We start from the raw sequence: 21,238 nt of genomic DNA, 5'->3' as shown, positions 1-21,238 counted from the left end.
ACTATTTCCTGAGGTCTGAAGCTGTGACAGCAACCCCTGGTTAAGAAAGAACTAGGGAGTGAGGAGAAAAAGAGGAGGAAACCAACTGCATTCATTTCCTCGCTGCAGAAACAAATTATGCAGACAGCTGCCTGGGGTAAAAATAAAATAATCGATATCATGACTCCTGCTGTCCGTGCAACTCTTCCAAAAAGTTCCGACAGCGTCCTCCCAAATTCGCATTGGAATCAGTTCACCCTATACGAATGTTGCCATCAGACCTTCCGGGGGACCCTCCTCGCTCAGTTGTGCCAGACACAACGCAGAGACGCCGCAGCCCGCGGAGGACGCAGCTCCAACTTCTCCCCCGACCGGCTGTCGGAGGGAAAGCCCGCCCGCTCCCGTTCCCCAGGAACACGAGCGAGCGCCGACGGTCGCCAGGCCTGGGCAGGGCCGGCGGCACCGGGCGGCTCGGCGCTGCGAGCAGAGCCCGCCGCCGCCGCCGCCGCCGCCGCCGCCGCCGCCTCCCAGAGCACATTCCAGAGGCGCGAGTCACGGCCAGCGCACCCAGAGGAAAAGCCCCGCTCGGGCTGCGGGGCCGAAGCCCCAGCGCGCAGCGCGCCCCTCACCTGTGCGGCTCCGCGCGGGCCTGCGGCGGGGGCAGGGAAGGCGCCCTTCCCAGGGGGGCGTGGGGGAGTCCGCGGACCGGGACAGGGGGATGGGCGCGGCCCTAGCCGCGGGGACACCTGACAGGTGAGGGCGCGGGGAGCCCGGCGGCGCTCAGGACAGCCCGCACGGTGCCCGCGGAAACTGACGGCGGGGCGGACTACGGGCCCGGGCGGGGAGCCCGCACTCACCCAGGCCGGCAGGTCGCAGGCGCGCACCCCCAGGCGCACGGCGCGCTCCTCGTCCTCCAGCAGCGCCAGCGCGCGGCACAGGCGGGTCGCCTTGAGGCCGCGGCTCCTCCGGCACCACACGAGCAGCCCGAGCGCCAGCAGCACCCAGCTGAAGCTCAGGCCCAGGTAGCCGAGGGCGTACACCGGCAGCAGCAGCGCGAAACTGCGGGCCAGCTGCGCGAGCAGCCCCGCGACGTCCACGCTCAGCACTGCGCCCGGGGGCTCGGCAGGGGCAGCGTCGGCCCCGGGGCCACGGCCCTCCGCGCCGCTCATCGCGCAGCGCTCGCGTCCGACCCGGCCGCGGAGGCTCAGCCCGCGCACCAGCGCCCCTCTGAAGGGACCGCGCCGGCGCTAGGGCCCGCCCGCGCTTCCGCCCGCGAGCGGCGTGTGACGTCAGCACGCAGGGTGGGCGGGGCGGGCGGGGCGGCGGCCGGGCGCGGCCCTGGGCCTGGTTCCGGCGCGGGGCGGGCGGGGGCTGATGGGTGACGCCATCGTGCGGACGCCACTCGAGGCGGGAGTAAGCGCGGGATCGGCGCGAACGTCATCGCGCGGGGTGGGGCGCCACTGAGGCGGCCCGGCGAGGCCCTGGACCCGAGCCACGTATTCACGGTGGGTGGGCGGGGCCGGACTGCTACCTCACCGCGGGGGCGGGCGGGAAGACAGCGTGCGCGGCGCCGCTAAGGCGGCCCGGCGCGTCGTCACGTGGGGTAGGCGGGACGGGGCGCGCCACCGCGACGGTCGGGCGCGGCCCTGCGTCTAGAGCACGTACCTTCGCTGCGTGAGCGGGCCCGACTTCCTTACGCTTCCGCAGGGCGGTAGGCCGCCCTCTCAGGCGGGGGCGGGTGGGGGCCTGCGCGTGACGTCACCGCGCGGGGCGGGCTCGGGCTTCGGCCCCCGCGCGGTCGCTGCCTGCCGGGGGCGGGGGGACGAGAAGTGCGCGTTCCCGCGTGGGTGTGAGAACTGCCCGCTTTTCGGCAATTCCTGTTTGATAACTTTTCTGAGAAACCGTACGCACTCCCGAGGGGTCGGATAGAGCCGCGCTCTAAAGCAGAGGGGTCGCCGTTCTGGTGGGGGGTCAGGCCACGGAGCCAGGGCGCTTTCTGTTTGGGGCCGCTCAGCTGTTCCGGGGGTGTGAGAGACAGCAGGGGCGGCCTGCCCCGCGTACGGAACGTGAGGCGCTTCCGCTCGAGCCCAGCACCTGCTTCCGAGCGGAACGTCGTGCAGCTTCGTGAAAGGGGTTGGTCCTGGCCGACTCGCTGCTTCCGAGCTCGGACCCTGCCTGCGGTGTCTGAGAAGACGTCGCACCCCGTGATTACCTTGTTTTCCAGTAAACTCGATCAGGGTAATTCCCAGTTCGGCTTCCAAGGAAACTTTGATTCAAGGTATAACAATAGAGCTAGTTTTCCCCTTCTCACTCCTCAAGTCTGTGTTGCTGGGCACCTTGACCATCTTTAGGAAGGGCAGGAACTTAGCGCACACTCTTTTTAAGCTCCTGATTGGCGTGAGCGCCTCGTGTCACACGAGTTCTTCCCTGCTGTATTGCAGGGATCCTGGAATAACAACTTGGTAACTGTGATGGCTGCAGGGACAAAGCCTGGTGTCTTCGGGACAAAACAGTGACACTCCGCAGACTGCTTTGCTGTGCAGAGTGAAAGCCGGTAAGGTGGGGAAGACTGCCCGCTGCAGACCAAACTGCCATCACAGCACTGTCAGCAAAACAGCTGATCAAAGACTTGATGCTAGCAGGAGCTTTTTGGGTGGGGGAAGCACTGGCGTGCATGGATGGCATTGTCAGCGTCTCATTAATGGTTCAACTAGGCTTTAAGTTGCGTGAGGGCAACAACCGTATTTATTACGTTTACCATCATGTCTCCAGGCTAGCACCTGAATGAATAAACAATACCTCCCTTCTTCCCTTGTCTTCAGGTCTGTATATAATTGCGTATGCATATATGTGTGTGTGGCCATGGAGATACAGAAATATATCTCAGAAACATCGCTCTAGGGTCTAGAACACTCAACTTTGGGCAAGGACACTAAACCTCAAGCAAGGGAAGAGGTTTTCCTTTTCTTGCTCTTTTTTTTTTTTTTAAGATTTTATTTCTTTATTTGACAGAGAGAGATACAGCGAGAGAGGGAACACAAGCAGGGGGAGTGGGAGAGGGAGAAGCAGGCTTCCCGCTGAGCAAGGAGCCTGATGCCGGACTCGACCCCAGGACCCTGGGATCATGACCCAAGCAGAAGGCAGACGCTTAACGACTGAGCCACCCAGGCGCCCCCCCCCCCCTTTTCTTGCTCTTCACCATATTACATTAAGTTGTAAATATATAAAATGGCAAGTCTCAAACCTTTTCCTCCACAACAGCTAAATGTTCTAATGCCAAGTCTTACTCAAGACTAAGTTACAAATTCAAGACAATTACCTTGTTAACACGGGAAGGGGCATGAGCCTTTCTGTCCTGTGGTTTTTCCTCTAAAGAGCCGTAGAATCACATTCTATAAAGATCTGAATGAACACCAGCCACATAAAAAATCTTGCACATCTGCAATAGAGTGTTTGACCTGAGCAGCCTAGCGATGTAAAATGCACTGAAGAGAAGTGTCCATGTTGCACACCAATCAGCCTCCCGGTCTCAGCTGGCTTCATGACCCCTAGAACTTCTGGCCACTTCCCTGTACTTAATTATACCAGCAAGGCAGAACACATCTCATTCTGTACAGAGCCTAATAACAGGCCCAGCTTGGTTCTTAGGTTTTTGCTAGTATTTTTAAACCCCTCAGTCTCCTGCAAGCTCTTCATGTTACCTCCTTCCTTACCTTCTGTGCTGACATTTACTCAATGAAAGGCACTGCTTTCAGAGGAAAGAAGAACATCATTGTGAGTGATCTAGTAAACTATAAAGTTTCAGACTCTGCCCTCAACCTTTCAAGTTTCAGAGAAAAGAGCTGCCTTCTGTTTCAGCTGAACCTTTTCTGCTTTGTTTCACCTCTCCTCTCGCCTAAGTCTGGGCCTTATCAACTATCCTGTCCACCTCTTCTACCTCTTCCTGTTCTAGCTCCTTCCCTATCAGCTCTACATACGTTTCGTTGTAGACCATGGGATCACACTTTGCCTCTCTTCCTTTCATCCTACTAACCAGGACTCTTTCTGACCAAACTCACCAAGACTCCTACCTTTTCTAAGATGCTCCTTTGGTGACACAACCATATTCTTTACCTGAGCCCTGAGTGGGTTTCTGTGCTATGCAACCAAAAGAATCAGAAAAGGCTTGGTCTTTTTTTGCTTGCTCAGATCATGACAGAAATCTCTTACTTGACCGGGAGCCCTTTAATCCCGCCCTTTAAAAGTTCCACAGAGACCATCCCCCCCCCCCCCCCCACCATGGAGGAGGCAGTGACAGGCCTACCTGAGGTGGCAGACAGACTCCTCAGCCCAGTCTATTAGCAAATAAACACATACACTGAGGATAATGAAAGCCAGGTTTCTTGCTGTTGGAGAAGATATTACAAGCATGGAAAGGGAGAGTCCAGAAAGAACCCTCATGTGTTGGACTGGACTTGGAGGAGGTATGAACTCATGTGTTTTGACATACATGTACAGAGACCCAAAAATAGTTATTGTCTGTATTTGTGTGTTATCTTATATATTTTCTATTTCTCTCTGCTGAGAGTGTCCAGAAACAATGGTACCCCTGTACCAGTAAGTACAAGTAACTCCCAGATCTTGGCGTCTAGATACCATTTTCCAATAAAAAGAACCACAGATCTCTGGAGAAATAGTTGACTTCAGGGCTGGAGCAGTGAAAGTACAAGATGAGTGTGGAATATTTTGTTGTGCCAGGAGGTAAGAAAATGCTCAAAGAATCATGTGCTGTCAAAGGACATGGTAGGCAACTTGAAGGGCTCTTGCTGATTAAATCTGGGACAATCTGAGCAGCAAAATCAAGGATGACATTGGCAGATTACAAGCCAGGGAGTAAAATAGGAACCCATGAGTCCATTCTGATGTAGATGAATGAGCGAGTGAGGAATGCACAGAAAATAAATCACTGGAGTCACAGAAATGGAAAATCACCAGTTAGCAGTCACAGTAGTGCAAGAGCAAGTTATCAACGAAGGCTAAGGGCAGTAGGTGGAAGTTTGATGAGGAATAATACCGGAATACTTTCTACGAGATACTTATCAATTACAAAGGGAAAGAGGAGTACAGAAGCCTTCCTGGGGCATTTTGCCAGAGAGCTTGAGAAAGCCTGACTCGAGTATGGCCTAGGGACTCAGGGGGCTGCTGCAGGGTAGGGTCCCCTCTGTTCTCACTGAGGAACTAAATATTCCAGATCACAAGAGACCGAAGAGACACAGCTACATGCGACGTGTGTTCCTCGTGGGATCTGGGATGTGAAGGAAAAGAAGTGTTTGGGACAGTCGGTGGAACAAGGGGGTCTGTGGATCAGACAGCAGACCTGTAACCATGTTGACTTCCTGACTGGGAGGCTGTGGAGCAGAGTCTGCCCTTGTTTTGGGAAGACAAACACTGGAGTATTTTGGAGTGATGAGTAATCCTATCTGAAGTTCTTTGTCAAATGACTCAGAACAAGTCTAACAATAATGGGTAAGTGTACGTGTAGACAGATGAATGCTGGATGACAGACAAGTGGAGCAGATATGCTGGGAGGTTCATGGTGGGAATCTGGGCAGTGGAGACAGGGTGCTTTGTATTTGCATATTTTCTCTAAGTTCGAAATTAATCCAAAAGTCATTTTTAAAAGTCCATATTTCTATCAAATGGCCAATTCAAAATGCAGATTTGATTGAATCTCTTCCCTGCTTATATATCCTTTGCTTCTAATGTGAAGTTACAGCTCCTCTGCATGATACACAGAGCTTGTCTACATTTGATCCTACCTCTCACCTCACCTCCTGATCTAGGGTCCGCTCTGCTGCTAATTCCTCCCAAACCCTGCTGTTACCTGTCTGTGCCTTTGCACCTGCTCTTCTCTGTGTCTGGACTACCCTTCTCCCTCTATCCTTATGCAAAACTCCTATTCATCTTTCTTTCTTTCTTTTTTTTTTTTTTTTTAAAGATTTTATTTATTTATTTGACAGAGACACAGCGAGAGAGGGAACACAAACAGGGGGAGTGGGAGAGGGAGAAGCAGGCTTCCCGCCAAGCAGGGAGCCCAATGCGGGGCTCGATCCCAGGACCCCGGGATCACGACCTGAGCCGAAGGCAGACGCTTAACGACTGAGCCACCCAGGCGCCCCTTCTATTCATCTTTCAAAACAATTTGTATATCTCCACTTCTGTGAAGCCTTTTGTGATATCTCCTTCCTCAAGTTAATCCTATCTATACCTTATGCTTATCTCCATGACTACACTTATCTGCTGAATACAGCTCAGCCCTCAGGAGCCCCAGAGGCAGCTCTATGCATGTGAGGGGGGGCCCTGATGTTCTTGGGGAGGGGAGTCTGAATTAGGTGGTACATGTTAGAGCACCCCACTGAAGCCATCTATCAAGTCACAAGCCCCATTCCAGTTTTTATCGTTATTGAAGATGATACGTGCATGGCATCATTAAGTCCTCTGCTCAGGTCTCATTAGGTGAAACCAAGTGTTGGCTTGTTGCCTGAGCTGTGGTCTCCTTTGGAGACCTTCATCTGAGATCCCCTCCCAAGTTCATTCAGGGTGTTGGCAGAATTCAGTTCACTGCAGCTGTAGGGCTTAAGTCCCTAATTTCTGCTGGCCGACAGCCAGGGGTCACCCTCTGTTCCTTCCACGTGCCCCCTCCTTCGTCCCCTCCTGGCATCGCAGTTTGCTTCATCTTCTTCCAGGACAGGAGTGTCTCTCAGATGTATCATCTTCTTTGGAAAGTCAGGCCCAACCGGGATTATCTCCCTTTTGACCACTTTAGTCAACTCCTCGGTAACCTGACCACGGGAGTAGATCCCATCACATTCACAGATTTTGCTCACACTCAAGGAGAGAGTGTTCAACAAGAGAGTGGATGCCAGGGGCAGGACTGTTAGGGCCAGAGTTCTGCCTACTGCAATCTCTTCACTGATGGAAGTCCTCCAGTTTTGGTTTCATACAGTAGCAGATAATTTATAAATTGATAAAGGCAGGCTCTAATTTTGGTATCCCACCTATTTTCATCTGTCCTAGATGTTTATAACTTAGGTGCTAATCCATAATAACAGTAATAAACTTGTTAATACCTTACTGTGTGCTTAGTTTGCAATAGGCGCTGTTCTGGGTACTTCACATAATCACTCATGTAATCCTCATGACTACTCTACAGAACAGGTACTTGTAATTCCCATTTTACTGAAGAGCTAACTGAAGCACAAGGTAGTAAAACAAACTTCCTACGTTCACACAGCCAATGAGAGGCTGATCAGACTTCTCACTAGCATGTTAGTTCGTTAAACCCACAGGTAGGTTTTCTATCATATCCATGTACACAGGCATTAGAGGGACACCAAATTTACCTGACCTCGAAAACCAAAGAGGCTGGGAAAGGAAAGTTCTTGACTTTTGTGACAAATTTGCTTATTACTGTGAAAAAGGGTTCTGTTTTTATCATAACCTGGAATTATAAGCTGGTTTACAGTCCAGTGAGGGAGATGGACAGACATGTTTAAATTCTAGAAAAGAGGACATAGGAGAACTTTAACAAACCAGTGGGACCAAAGGTGAGTAGGGGAGGGTCTGTGCAGACGGCCGCAGCTGTCTCTGGGGGTCTGGAACAAAGCTAGCTTGGGGAAGGGGCAGAGGAGCAGGCTGCACAATGGCTGCAAAGCCCCACGAAGCCCCCACTGTTGGCTCCCACTTGTCTCCAACCTACCTGTCCTTCAGTCTGCAAACACAGCATTCTCTTCCCATTTTAATGACTTAGCATTGCCCACAATGCTTTAAATCTTCACATCATGCCATTTCAAGATCCTTCACCGGCTGGCCGTGCCCCCCTTTCCAGCCTCCTCTCTGACCATCTCATGCCACTCCATATGTCCCCTGCTACTCTCACTCACATACTCTGTGCTGGACACCTGCTCTGCTCCACACAGAGGCCACTTGCCCATGGGGCTTTGAGCACATGAAATGTGGCCAGTCTGAACTGAGGTGTGCTGTAAATATAAAACACACACTGGATTTTGAAGACAGTGTAAGAAAAGTAAAATAACTCAACATTTTAAATATACATTATATGATAAAATTATAACATTATGTATGTGGCTAAATACATCATTATTTTTTTTAAAGACCTTATTTATTTATTTGACAGAGAGAGACACAGCAAGAGAGGGAACACAAGCAGGGGGAGTGGGAGAGGGAGAAGCAGGCCTCCCGCCGAGCAGGGAGCCCGATGCGGGGCTCCATCCCAGGACCCTGGGATCATGACCCGAGCCTAAGGCAGATGCCCAACGACCGAGCCACCCAGGCGCCCCACTAAATACATTATTAAATTTGATTTCATCTGTTTCTTTGTACTTTTTAAAGTGTGGCTACTACATAATTTATAATGATCTATGTGGCTTGGATTATATTTCTATATGCTTTCTTCTACAGCACAGTTCCAGGGACAATCATATTTCCTGGAACCCTCCAAAGCCGCCTTCTCTCTGGGCTTGGACCCAAGATGTTCTTTCCCAGCCTCTCTGTCTGGGAAATTATGTGTCCTTCCCAACCTCAGTCTTTCTTCCAGAGAGCCGTCTGTCACCTTCTCACTTACTGCTCTCATAGATTCCTGTTATTTAGCAGCTGTTTGCCTATTTCTCTGTCCTAGCAATCATGAGCTACTAGAGGTCCAGAGAGTGCTCATGTAGCTTTCTATCTCTAGCCCTCTGTCACTTCCCAGGTCATCAAATGAACTTAGGAAGGCATCTACTAAATGAATGAACACAATAAAAGAAATATTGTAAGATAAAATGGAACTGCTCATCAAAGGAGTTATTTAGAAAATGGTTGTTTTGGGAGGTCTGAGGAGAGAAAGGCTGTTTTAGCCATTTATTCAGCAGTTGTGCTGGAAATAGTGAGCAAGAGGAGGAGACAGCATTCACCAAGCCTGTGAATATGGTGCATCTGGGGAGCTCGAAGTCATGCTGTTTGCTGATGAAGGGTGGCAGTGGAAATAAGAGGCAGAGTTAACGCCTGATTATCTTGAGTCTGGTTGCACTTGAGACCCAGGTCGGTCATGCGGTATGCATGACTTTATCCTCATATTCAACAGAGTTCGAAGCTTTTCCAGAATCAGATGTTTTCTTGGTTGACAAAGAGTGACACAGTCCTTAAAAGCATGGACTCTGGCATCAGACCATCCATCAGCCTGGCTTTGTGAGTTTAGGCAAGTGAATTAACCTTTCTGGCCTTCAGTCTCCTCATCTGAAAAACATGAACAGGTCTACCTCACAGGGATGCCACAAGAAATAAGTGAATGGCCCAATGGAAAGTTTGAGTTTGGTGCCTCACTTGCAGCAATTCCTCAATATATCACAGCTCTCACTGAAACTGCCTTTCCTACCTTCCTTTTCTGTTATGTTCTTCCTAAAGGGTTAAAGAATGAGAATGAAAAAGAAAGTAGTGATATGCCCAGGACCAGAGTACAATTAAATATAAAAGGCTTTTTGGATCTGCTATTAATTTCTCTAAGGCAAGAAGCTAGGTAAATGGTCTTTATCTGGAACAAAGTAGATCCATAAAACTGTAAACTGGTTCGTGATAGTATGTGATTAAAAAACACAACATCTGCAAAATAAATTTTATATCTCCAGGAAAACATGCTATCAAAAGCGCAGACTATTAATAACATGCTCAGGGATGTACTCCTTAACGCATGATTTGAGAGTCTGCTCTTTTTTGTGTGCATGAAATATTAAGGGGAATCTTTTCTTAGTAACATTTGCATACTAAACAAATGCAAAACAGCGTGTGGAAACATAGCTAAACATCAGTTATAACGTGCATTACCGGAATAGGACCACCCCTCTTCAGTCTTGCATATTTAAGATGGACTTTTATATTAAGCTTCAAATAAAATAATTCTGATAAAATAAATCTGAGATGCAGAGTATCTGTCTTAATGTTTCAGTACTCTTGTCTCATATAAAAAATCATGCTTTCAACAATTACATTTTCAAATACTTTGATTCCCAGTATCTTACAGGGTGTGTATTATGCAGTGACATATATGGGAAAATGAATTCTAAGGTGCAAATCCATATACAGATGAAAAGCTCTTCTCCTAATCTACTGTGTATTTGCTAAGTCGAGTTTTGGGGTGCTTAATTTTCTTGCTTTGAAGAGGTGGGACGTTAAGATAGCTTCCCGATGCTGCCTCAGGACCTGAGTATAACGCCCTCCAAGTACCTGGTGGTACCCAGGCACCCAGGAATTGGAGTTTAGCCGCTTAAGTAGCAGTCGGCTCAGCAGCCTGCCTCAATTTCCTCGTCGTAGCTCCAGATGTCCAGTGACGCTGCTCAGCTCCGGTCCTCCCAGCCAGGCCGGAGGGTCAGCCCAGCTTAGTTCCCGCACCGAGGCCCGCGCCCCCACCCAATCGAACGCTGACCGGGCTGGAGAGCCGGACCGCGCTGCGTCCCTTTCCGCCCCACCGAGTGGGGGTGACGGTGGTGCGTTGTGTGTATTGGGGGATTGGTTACCCGGACCGGTAATGGCTCGGCCTTCTGTTGCTTCTGCCTGTCGGTTGCTAGGAGCCAGGGATGCGCAGGCGCGCTGGGGACGGCCGCGGGGCATTCTGGGACAGCGGTGGCTCGGCGCTCTTCTGCTCATGCCTGCAAACTGCTAGGAGCTGGGAGAGGACAGAAGCGCCGGGGGCGGCCGCACGGCATGGCGGGACAGCGGTCGTTCGGCGCTCAGCTGCTCGCGCCTGCCAGTTGCTAGGAGTCGGGGACGCTGGCCCGGCGGTCCGGGCCTGCAAGCTGCGATGGAGCCCGGGAAGGTGAGTGCGAGCGGGCGGCGCGTGGGGCGGTCCGGGGGTCGCCCGTGGGCCCGGAGTGCACGGTTGCCGGCATCCCGGCCTCCTTCCCGCCGTGGTCGTGTCGCGTGCTGGGCGGTGTGGGAACAACTGGTCCCGGGAGGCGTGCGGCAGGGTGCGCGTCGTGGTCAGCCCGGCCGCGGCGAGGAGGGGGCTTAGTCCTAGAGCGGTGGACCCTCGACCGAGGGCTAGTTTGTACTTCCTTTCTCCTTGGCAAAACAAATGCCTTTTTTCTTAACCTTATCACTTAACATATTTTAGCTTATTAATCAGTCATATTATCTGTTCAATAAAATCTGCTTTACAAGATCCTTTCCAGAGTTCGCTGACTTTATGTTCTGATCAGGACTAATTTTTTTTCTAGACCTTCTCAGAGCAATCATCTGGGAATTTCTTTTCTTTGTGCTTCTGGGTTAGATCTACTGTTTTTTGGATCCAGTGTCATCAGTATTCTTGGAATCCCCTCCTCCCCCCCCCCCCCCGTTTTTCCCTGGAGTAAATCCTCAAGTACCTTTTTAAATAAGGTTATGTAGGAAGGAAGCTGTGCTCTTAAGAATGTCTTTATTATGCGGATACACTTGAGACTTTGGCTTAGTGCAGAATTCTAGGATCGAATTAATTTCTCCAGCACTTTGAAGATTTATTTATTTGAGAGAATGAGAGAGAGAGAGGGAGCACAGAGTGGGGTAGGGGCAGAAGGAGAGGGAGAGCGAGAAGCAGACTCCCCACTGAGTGTGGAGCCCGATGTGGGACTCGATCCCAGGACCCTGGATGACCTGAGCCGAAGTCAGACACTTAACTGACTGAGCCACCCAGGCGCCCCGTAATTTCTCCAGGACTTTGAAGGCATTCTGCTTTCATCTTCTAGCAACCAGTTTGGTTGATGAGATATTTTTGTAAATAACATTTTCTTTCTTTCCAAAAGATTTAGGATCTTTGTCCTTGGTGTTCTGGACATATATGGCAGTATGTCTATTGTGGTTCTTTTTTTTCATTATTTTTGACATTTGATTATGCGTTTCAAAATGAAACTTCAAGTCTACCTTTACTTCTAGGACATTTTTTCTATTCTATATTTCCTTCTTTCTGTTTTCCCCATTCTTTCTGGAACTCTGATTCAGTCTCCTGTCACATGTTGAATTCATGGCTCATATTTTCCATCTCCTTGACTTTCTATATTCTGATTTCTCCAGCTTTATTGTTAGCTTTATCTACTTAATTGTTAGTTCTAATTTAATTAATTTTTTTTTAAAGATTTTATTTATTTATTTGAGAGAGAGAATGAGAGAGAGCATATGAGAGGGGTTAGGGTCAGAGGGAGAAGCAGACTCTCCACCAAGCAGGGAGCCCTATGCGGGACTCGATCCAGGGACTCCAGGATCATGACCTGAGCCGAAGGCAGTCGCTCAACCAACTGAGCCACCCAGGCGCCCTAATTTAATTAATTTTTAAGCAAAGAACTTTTATTACTTGTTACAAATAAGGAGGGAGATAACTTTTTTTTTAGGTTTTATTTATTTATTAGAGAGAGAGCACAAGCAAGGGGAGCAGCAGCAGAGGCAGAGGGAGAAGCAGACTCCCCACGGAGCAGGGAGCCCGATGTGGGGCTCAATTCCAGGACCCTGGGATCATGACCTGAACTGAAGGCAGACGCTTAACTGACTGAGCCACCCAGGCACCCCATTTTTTTAAAGATTGATTTATTTATTTGAGAGTGGGGTGGGGCAGGTAGGGGTGGAGCGAGACCAAGAGAGAATCTCAGGCAGACTCCTCGCTGAGCACAGAGTGCCACACGGGGCTCGATCCCACAACCTAAGATCACAACCTGAGCTGAAGCCACGAGTCAGACACTTCACTGACTGCACCACCCAGGCACCCCAAAGAGGGAGGTAGCTCTTAAAGCACTGTCTCCCCTTGGGGTTAGAGCAGGAAGCTTTTTTTTTTTTAATTTTTAAAAATTAAAAAAATTAAAAATTTATTCCAGTATAGTTAACATCCAGTGTTATATCAATTTCAGGTGTACAGTATAGTGATTCAACAATTTCCTACATCATGCAGCACTCATCAGGACAAGTGCACTCCGTAATCCCCATCACAAATTTAACCCATCCCCCCACCCCTCCCCTCTGGTAACCATGAGTTTGTTCTCCATAATTAAGAATGTTTCTTGATTTCTCTCTCTCTCTTTTTTCCCTTATGTTCATTTGTTTCGTTTATTAAATTCTACATATGAGTGAAATCATACAGTATTTGTTTTTCTCTGACTGACTTACTTCACTTAGCATAATACATTCTAGTTCCATCCATGTCCTTGGATATGGAGAGATTTTATTCTTTTTTATGGCTGAGTAATATCCCATTGTGTATATATGCATCTTCTTTATCCATTCATCAATCAGTGGACACTTGGACTGTTTCCATAATTTGACTAGTATAGATAATGCTGCTATAAACATTGGGATGCATGTATCCCTTTGACTTAGTATTCTTTTTTTAAATAAAGATTGTTCTTTTTTTTTTTAAAGATTTTATTTATTTTTTGACAGAGAGAGAGACAGCAAGAGAGGGAACACAAGCAGGGGGAGTGGGAGAGGGAGAAGCAGGCTTCCCGCTGAGCAGGGAGCTGGACATGGGGCTTGATCCCAGGTGGGATCATGACCCGAGCCCAAGGCAGATGCTCAACTGACTGAGCCTCCCAGGCGCCCCTAAATAAAGATTTTTTTTTATTTCCTTGGGTCATTTTCTTTTAGGGTCATTTTCTCCATTTGTTTTTCTTGATTCTTCTCTTTCTTATGTCGGTGTTTTCTCAACTGTCTGATTGACTTTTCATATTTATGAATGAAGCACCAGGTTTATTAAAGTAAGTTTTTTGAATAGTAGGGATTTGCTCTGTTGGTTCCCGCTCAGTCTTCTCCCTGAATTGTTTGTAAAGCCCTTGTTCTTAACCACTGAGATAGGATTCCAGAGCAGGCACAGAGATTCCTCAGGCTCTTCACTCCCAAGACCATTTAATTATCAGACACATATTTCTTTATTAGATCTCACCCAGATAAGTTCTCCCCTGTGTCTTTTTGTGATTCTGGCTGACATAGTTCACCTAGTTGGTTACATTTTGCATTACTTTGAATTATTTTGGGGGTTGTTTTCTGATACATATTTATAAAATAAACATTTCAAAGTAGCAAAAGCAGCTATTTCCTGGCAGTTAATGAATCCCCATATTAGGTTCTCATTTGCAAGTTGGTCATTAACTTTTTAGGAGGTTAATCTGGTCATTAGAACCTTGTTATGCAGTTATTATAGTACTACAGAATTAGTGTATTTTGTTCCATAAAGTCAAGGGAAGAGTAAAACCTCTATGCAGTGATTGGAATAAAATTGTGCTGGACTTTTTGGTGGTGTTTATTGTAACTTTATCATGTACCAAGCTTTTCCTTAGGTTTCTGTCAGTATATTTATGTGCTGACATCACTTCTATCACTAATATAACCAGTTTTGTGTCCTTTATTTCTACTAAGATCATAAAAAGGTTCAGTATTTTGTAGCTATTTATAGAAAATAAAACTTAATAGTGTGTGTGCTGACTTTACACCTGCTTGATAAAGGTAGTGAGTTTTCAGTGTTCTTTTTTTTTTTTTTAAGATTTTATTTATTTATTTGACAGAGAGAGACACAGCGAGAGAGGGAACACAAGTAGGGGGAGTGGGAGAGGGAGAAGCAGGCTTCCCGCCGAGCAGGGAGCCCGATGTGGGGCTCGATCCCAGGACCCTGGGACCACGACCCGAGCCCAAGGCAGATGCTCAACTGACTGAGCCACCCAGGCGCCCCCAGTGTTAGTTCTTTAAAAACATTTTAGTTTACCTTGCTTCCAGTGTTTGACTTTTATTAATTTCTATGCTCAATGATAATTTTAGAAATTTCTAATTTTTTCTGTTACATACCAAACAATTGGTAATGTGTGAGTTTATTATCATGAAATTTATTAATCATAGCTTAAAAGGTATAAACACACATATATATAGATAAATATATATATCTGTATGTATTGAGTTTATCCTTAGAATAAAATAAAGTTTTCGTCTTTTTAAATGTTGATATGAAATTTGAATCGCTGTGTTACAGCCATTCACTGTTAACTGCTGTTAACTGTTTAGGTCGGTGCAGTGCTACTTCATTCTGTTTTTAGAAAGGCTGCATGTTCCGGCGCCTGGGTGGCTCAGTTGGTTAAGCGACTGCCTTCGGCTCAGGTCATGATCCTGGAGACCCGGGATCAAGTCCCACATCGGGCTCCCTGCTCAGCGGGGGGTCTGCTTCTCCCTCTGCCCTCTTGTGCTCTCTGTCTCTCATTCTCTCTCTCTCAAATAAATAAATAAAATCTTTAAAAAAAAAAAAAAAGAAAGAAAGGCTGCATGTTCTAGGGCAAATACCCTGGGCTCTTGGAGAGTTGGTTCTCTCTAACCCACTTACAAGGTTCTCCTGCATGAAGAAAACTGACTAACATTTAGGGGCTTCTGACAGCCTAAGACTATGTCCCTGTGATGAGCCAGCCCCCTTTGAGTTCCTGTCTGGCAAAGCCCAGGGCTGCCAGAATGGCAGTGTGTTTGGCCAGCACCTGGATAGGCCTGCCCCTCCCTTTCTAGTGCATTTACAGTTTTGCATCCTTCCTCTGTCCCTCTGAGATGTCTGTGTGTCTCTACAACCCAGGAGTGTTTCTCTCTAGGACCTGAAAGCCATCCTGCAACTGGAATCCCCAGGAAGGATGAGGCCTCTGCCTCTAGGTGTCTATGGGAAGGTAGACAGACTTCCATAGCTGCCAGCCTGCAGACACTCATGTGTCTGGCCTGGCTGCATTTATGCTGACCACCCCCGTGATTTCTCTCCCCCAGCTGCTCCGTTTAATGTGCCCAGCCACCCCTGCGCAGATGGGAGTGGAGCTCAGCTATCCCCGGCTGTTGGCAGTTTGCCTTGGACCCTCTCCCCACACTGCTAATCTGCAGCCAGCTCCAGAAAGGACTCAGTCTGCAGTCAGCCTCCCCCTTGCGAGTCAGACTCAGTGCCATCTGAGCTTAGGTGTCCTGTGCCTGGTGCAGCATCTGCACATTAGGGCTCTTGTTTGCAGATGCACGCGTCCACAACGTAGAGTCTGTCGTCTGGAACGTTAGAAACGACCTGCACATTCTCAGCCAGGCAGTGTGCCTGTTGGTGTGCTAACAAGCAGGGATTAGAGGGATAGCTGTGGAACAATCAGTAATCCAGTTTACTTGATTACTTGAGCAGCAAATAATTTGTTTCCAAGTGATTGAATTTATAATATAAAACATTTTCTAGCATTAAGGGGTAATTCTGAAAAAGACAGCCAAAGGTAAATTATGTCTCAGTCCTAAAGCTGTGTGTGAGCCAGCCTCCCCTCTTTGCATCTTTTGGCAAATGCACTAGTTAGTCTGTTGTTCTGTGGGCTTGGGAGGCCACCTTCTGTGGCCTCCAGTGTCCCTGCTCATTCCAGCCTGTAATTCTGGGCATTCTTGCCATGAGGGACACCACCCCTGCATGCTCTGAACTAGATCCCCTGGGTTGGACCAGTGGTGCTGTGGACACAGACCATGTGACTGCCATGGCATGAAAGTCTGGGTTGGGTTTGGGGCAGTGGGACTGGACAGGAAGAATGGATTTCTTTCATTTTAGGAAACGTGTTACAAGAAGTCGTAGGACTTGATGATGGGTTGCATCTGATGTGAGACTGGAATGTCGGTGCCCTGTCCACCAGGCCACTCTTGGCATGCAGCCAGCCACAGCGACTGGCAACCAGGATGCTGAGGGCAAGGGTGCGTAGCCCCCAGGTGTCAGGAGCTGTGGCAGCTGTTGTCAAACAATTTGTGGAGAACAAAACAACTTAGCACTTTTAGCCCTTTATTATTAACACGCAGCTAATGGGTTCAGCTCGGCAAGCGAGTGAGTGCTCAGCCGAGATGGTGCTGGGTGTTGAAGGCGTCGGGTGGCTGCTCAGTGCTGCCAATCCGGGACACCCTGGAAGCTCCTGGGTTGGATGGTGTTTGGAGGCAGGCATGATGTTCTGGGATCTATGTGCTTTGGGGAAACTGCTTTTTGGGACTAGGGAAGTGGGGCTACAGGGATGACTGGGGATAACAGGCCCAGAGCATGACCCCAAGAGTGAGTCTGGCTTTCCTGCCTCTGAGTCTGGCTCAAGAATAAACAGTACATAGTGTAATGAGGGAAAGGGACACTGGCCCAGGGGAGCTATTCTGCAGCTTCCACCTCCCGAAGGGATGGTGGGTGAGGTGTCCGTGCTCCCACAGCTCCTCCTGGGTGTCAGCATGAGCTGGAAGAGAAGCGCAGAGAATTCCTTTGAAGTCCTGCTGTTCTCTGGGGGCAGATGGCCAGCACCATGAAGGCTGGCTAAGACTCTCCCCGCACAGCGCTCCAGAGAGCCTTGTGGTGAATGGGCATCATTGAGCCGGCTCACCAGGTGGCTCATGCGAGATGCTGGTCGGCTACGCTGGGGCTCTTTCTGGAGTTGCTCATTTTACGTGCAGTGGACATGCAGCCCGGGGTCACCTGGTGTGGATATTGACCTCCATGGAGTTGAACTCTCAGGTTTGCCTGTGTGTGGACTGAGTAATCCTGTAGCTTGAAGGGTTTGCTGTGTAGGCAGATCCCCTCTTTTGTTTTGTTTTCAGGGTGGGGTTTACTCTCCTTGTAGGGGAAAGCGCGGCCTTTCTATTCTGTACTCTGTACCAGAGTTTAACTGGTGTCTCTGTTCCACAGGGCAGGGGCTGAGATGCTGGTGAATTTGGTCTTTAAGAGACCTTGGCTGAGTGGAGGGTAAAAAAGACAAAAGGCTCCTGGTGTGAAGCACTCTGTCCACAGAGTTCCTAAAAATGTGTGTGACACGTGGGGGCTGGGATAGGGCATGAGGGAACTGTGTGTTATTTTATAACATAAACCATTAATTTTTTAAATGACCTAAGACATTTAAAAGAGAAAAAAAGAAAGAAAAATCTTTAGGGGGTGAGCAAGGCCGTTTGCCTGATTTTCAAGGGCCCAAAGCTGGGTTGGTGAAAAGGGCAGAAGGAAGATCTTGTCTACCAGAGAGCTGTTGCCTGCAGGGTTTTTACCTGTCAGCATAAGTCATGTAATTACATCCAGGAGGAGGTCCAGTTCATGGGCCCTGGCTGGTGCCCTTCCACTCTGTAGAGGTCTCTAGCTCTTGTCCACATGAGCTCTCTGTTGAGTTTGGACCATTTGTTTGGAAAAGGTCCTATGTTAAACCTCTACACAGAGCAGTGAACTTGAGACAAAAAATTTTAATGTTCAGAAACTATAAGTTATAACTATGCTAATTGCTACTGATCATCTTACACCATATCTTGCTGAGGACCCATTTTGTTAAATCAACCAATTTATCAAAAAATACGTTTTCTCATTATAGTAGGTCACAGTAAATTTTGTGGTTATAGTATATATTGGCTAGATTCTTATAATTGATTGCTTTTTATTTATTTCTAGTTAGTATTTATGAACTCCTGTGAACTGTTTTTCTGTTTCCTTAACTTTTTTTTTTTTAAAGATTTTATTTATTTATTTGACAGAGACACAGCGAGAGAAGGAACACAAGCAGGGGGAGTGGGAGAGGGAGAAGCAGGCTTCCCACTGAGCAGGGAGCCCTATGCGGGGCTCGATCCCAGGACCCTGGGACCCCGACCCGAGCTGAAGGTAGACGCTTAACGACTGAGCCACCCAGGCGCCCCTCTGTTTCCTTAACTTTCACATTACCAGGAAGATTTTTGGTGGCTTATCCATGAATAAGTTTTTGTTTTTCATTTGTACTACATTTGCTTTAAATCTGAAACTTACAAAAATCTTACTTTTTTTGTACCCTTTGTTTCTCAAAGGGAAAGTGAAATAATCTGGATAAATCTACCATGTTGCCTATAGGAAACATCCTTGGTTGATTTGCTTAGTGAGTTTCTTCATTATCTAAATCTGTCTTGTATGTGGCAGGTGAATTGTGTATGCGCTTATGGAGGAGTCATGTTGCTCAGTACCTGGGGGCGAGGGGGGCGGGGCGCAGCCTGCCAGGTGGGGACACTCCAGGGGCATCTGCTCCGTTGGCAGCCAGAAACACTGTTGGGCAGTGGGACTGGGCACTGACAGGCATTGGGTGACGTGGAAGGTGGAGAGTGGGGAGTGTGTTTTACCTACACTTATGAAGTAGCCAGAGGAACACATTCTATAATTGTTTATAGGTAATCTTAGACTAGGGAATAGTTTTTTAAAATTTGCATTACTATTACCTTTTTTTCTAGTAGGTAGTAATTTCTTGCATGTCAAGGACTAATTGCCATTGACTTAAATGGCCTAATGAAAAAGCAGCTCACTAGAGTGTACAAAATTAGTTTTTTAAACTTTAAAAATTCTAACTTTATACTTTTCTTTTTAGAGAAGAACAAAAGATGATACTTGGAAAGCAGATGACCTCAGAAAACATCTTTTGGTACTGTATCTTAAAGATTTGAGTTGGGGTCCTTTTGGAGCTTGGACGGTTTCTTGGACAGTTTTACCTGCTTCTCAACTTTGCTTGTGTGTGGCTCATTTCAGAAGTGTTTCTGACTCAGAGATAAAGCCGTATGGTTAATAGGTCTGGAACTGTGGTGGGACAGGGTTGCCCTGCTCAGCCCAGCATCCCAGCAGCTCCATCAGGTTTCTGTTACGGGTCAGGGCTTGGGCCATATGTGTCGGTGTGTGCGTGTATGTGTGTGGTGTGCATTGAGTGTGTGTGTGTGGTGGGTGCACATGTGTGTGGTTTATCTGTGTGGTAAGTTTGCATGTGTGTGTTGATGTGTGTCTATGTGCATGTATGTGTGTGCATGTGTCTGTGTGTGTGGTGTATGTGGAGGGAACTTTGGGCTGAGAAAATGAGCAAAAGGAAAATCGTCCTTTGGATTGGAGTCGGGAGGCCAGAAGGGGCGGCGCCCAGGCTCTACCAGTCCACTGTCCGCTGCAGACCCAACAGGGAGAGATGCATCTCCCCGTGGATACTCGTTTACTGTCCCGTCGGGAGAAAGGAAGGTTTCCTCCTGCCCTGGCAACAGCTCAGCCAATGAGAAGCCACTACACTTCCCAGCTCCAAGTTTACACCAGTGGACTTTTAGCTTAATGCAGCCCGTCCCAATGCCCCCTCTCCTCTGTAAAAGAGCCTCCTCTCCTTTGTTCCGCAGAATCACCTATGGTTTTGCCATAGCTTAACTGTCCCAGATTGCAATTCTCTGCCATTCCTGAATAAACCCATTTTTGCTGGTAAAGTAACTGGGGTTAACAGGTGTTGAGATCAAGACCTCCTGAGAATTTTATAGGGGGGAGGGGCCGGTCAGTCCTTGTTCTTTGAGTTGGACCCAGGCTGTTGGTATCTCAGAGACTTTAAGATACAGCTTCAATATCCCTTTCTTTTTCTTTCTATTCCATGTAGTATTTCAGATTTGACTTGCCAGCAGACGAGAAAGTCTCTAATAAATGGGTGCCCATTGCCAGTCATAGAAATGCTCAGTCTGATTTCGCATTCAGAGACTCTTCTTCCAGGCCCATCTTGCTGGGATGGAAAGCAGTTGAAGCTAGTGTTAAGACCCCTCATTGAATATGACTCAGATTCCAAATTCTGCTTTTTTTCTCTTGGTTTAGGCTGCACAATCAGGTAGTCCCAAGGAAGATAAGAAACACAGAGAAAAGAAGCTGCATAAGGAGTCAGAAATGGACCTCCCTGAATACAAAGAGCCCAAGCACAGGGACCCAGACCGAGACACCAAGTACAGAGAGAGGCCTGGCGAGAGAGATGGCCACACCTCCAGGGAGAACCCTCATGGCGACAGAGAAAGAGAAAAGCAAAGGGAAAGGAAAAAGGCCTCCAGAGACCGGGACAGAGAAAGGCATAAAGAGAAATACCGAGAACAGGACACAGAGAAGTCTCACAGTAAAGAAAAAGACAGGGACAAGGACAGAGACCGCAGAACTAAGAGGGAGGAGCTCAGGCAGATGGCTGCCCACCATAACCTGCTGGGCCGGCAACTCCTGGACAGAGCAGAACGCAAGATGCGAGCAGGTGTGTGTTTCCGCTGTGGAACCTTTGCACCTGGTGCAGCCCCATATTCCTCTGATGCACTGCGTGGCTGGTGGCTGCATGTGTCCCCGTGGAACCTTTGCACCTGGTGCAGCTCCATATTCCCCTGAGGCACTGCGTGGCTGGTGGCTGCATGTGTCCCCGTGGAACCTTTGCACCTGGTGCAGCTCCATATTCCCCTGAGGCACTGCGTGGCTGGTGGCTGCATGTGTCCCCGTGGAACCTTTGTACCTGGTGCAGCTCCATAT

The 21,238-nt window shown here is 48.4% G+C and overlaps 2 protein-coding genes and 2 long non-coding RNA genes across 6 annotated transcripts in view; 2 read left to right on the top strand and 2 right to left on the bottom strand.

Moving 5' to 3' along the window:
- The window catches only part of ESYT2 (extended synaptotagmin 2), an 82,515-nt gene extending 81,288 nt beyond the window's left edge, over window positions 1-1,227 (bottom strand). For all 3 annotated transcript variants that reach the window (XM_031025221.2, XM_081799738.1, XM_081799739.1), the window contains exon 1: window positions 837-1,227. In XM_031025221.2, coding sequence (XP_030881081.2) covers window positions 837-1,148 — 312 coding nt within the window. In that variant the 5' untranslated portion in view covers window positions 1,149-1,227. The remainder of the gene's footprint in view (window positions 1-836) is intronic.
- A 514-nt stretch (window positions 1,228-1,741) lies between these two features.
- Window positions 1,742-2,789, top strand: LOC115940045 (uncharacterized). The gene is made up of 2 exons (XR_004074827.2): window positions 1,742-2,257; window positions 2,421-2,789. It is a non-coding gene; the product is annotated as an uncharacterized LOC115940045 (long non-coding RNA).
- Window positions 2,790-8,867: 6,078 nt separating this feature from the next.
- On the bottom strand, window positions 8,868-10,572 carry LOC115940042 (uncharacterized). Its single transcript, XR_014139061.1, has 2 exons — window positions 10,012-10,572; window positions 8,868-9,237 (listed from the first exon to the last, which is right to left on the bottom strand). It is a non-coding gene; the product is annotated as an uncharacterized LOC115940042 (long non-coding RNA).
- A 99-nt stretch (window positions 10,573-10,671) lies between these two features.
- DYNC2I1 (dynein 2 intermediate chain 1) overlaps window positions 10,672-21,238 on the top strand; it is a 227,322-nt gene continuing 216,755 nt past the window's right edge. Inside the window, exons 1-3 of the mRNA XM_081800879.1 lie at window positions 10,672-10,825; window positions 19,320-19,373; window positions 20,555-20,972. Coding sequence (XP_081657005.1) covers window positions 10,811-10,825; window positions 19,320-19,373; window positions 20,555-20,972 — 487 coding nt within the window. The 5' untranslated portion in view covers window positions 10,672-10,810. The remainder of the gene's footprint in view (window positions 10,826-19,319; window positions 19,374-20,554; window positions 20,973-21,238) is intronic.

The sequence above is a fragment of the Leptonychotes weddellii genome, chromosome 12 (genome assembly GCF_054177405.1).
Source record: "Leptonychotes weddellii isolate Sample4059 chromosome 12, ASM5417740v2, whole genome shotgun sequence".
NCBI lineage: Eukaryota > Metazoa > Chordata > Mammalia > Carnivora > Phocidae > Leptonychotes > Leptonychotes weddellii.
This window is presented reverse-complemented; position numbering and strand designations above follow the sequence as displayed.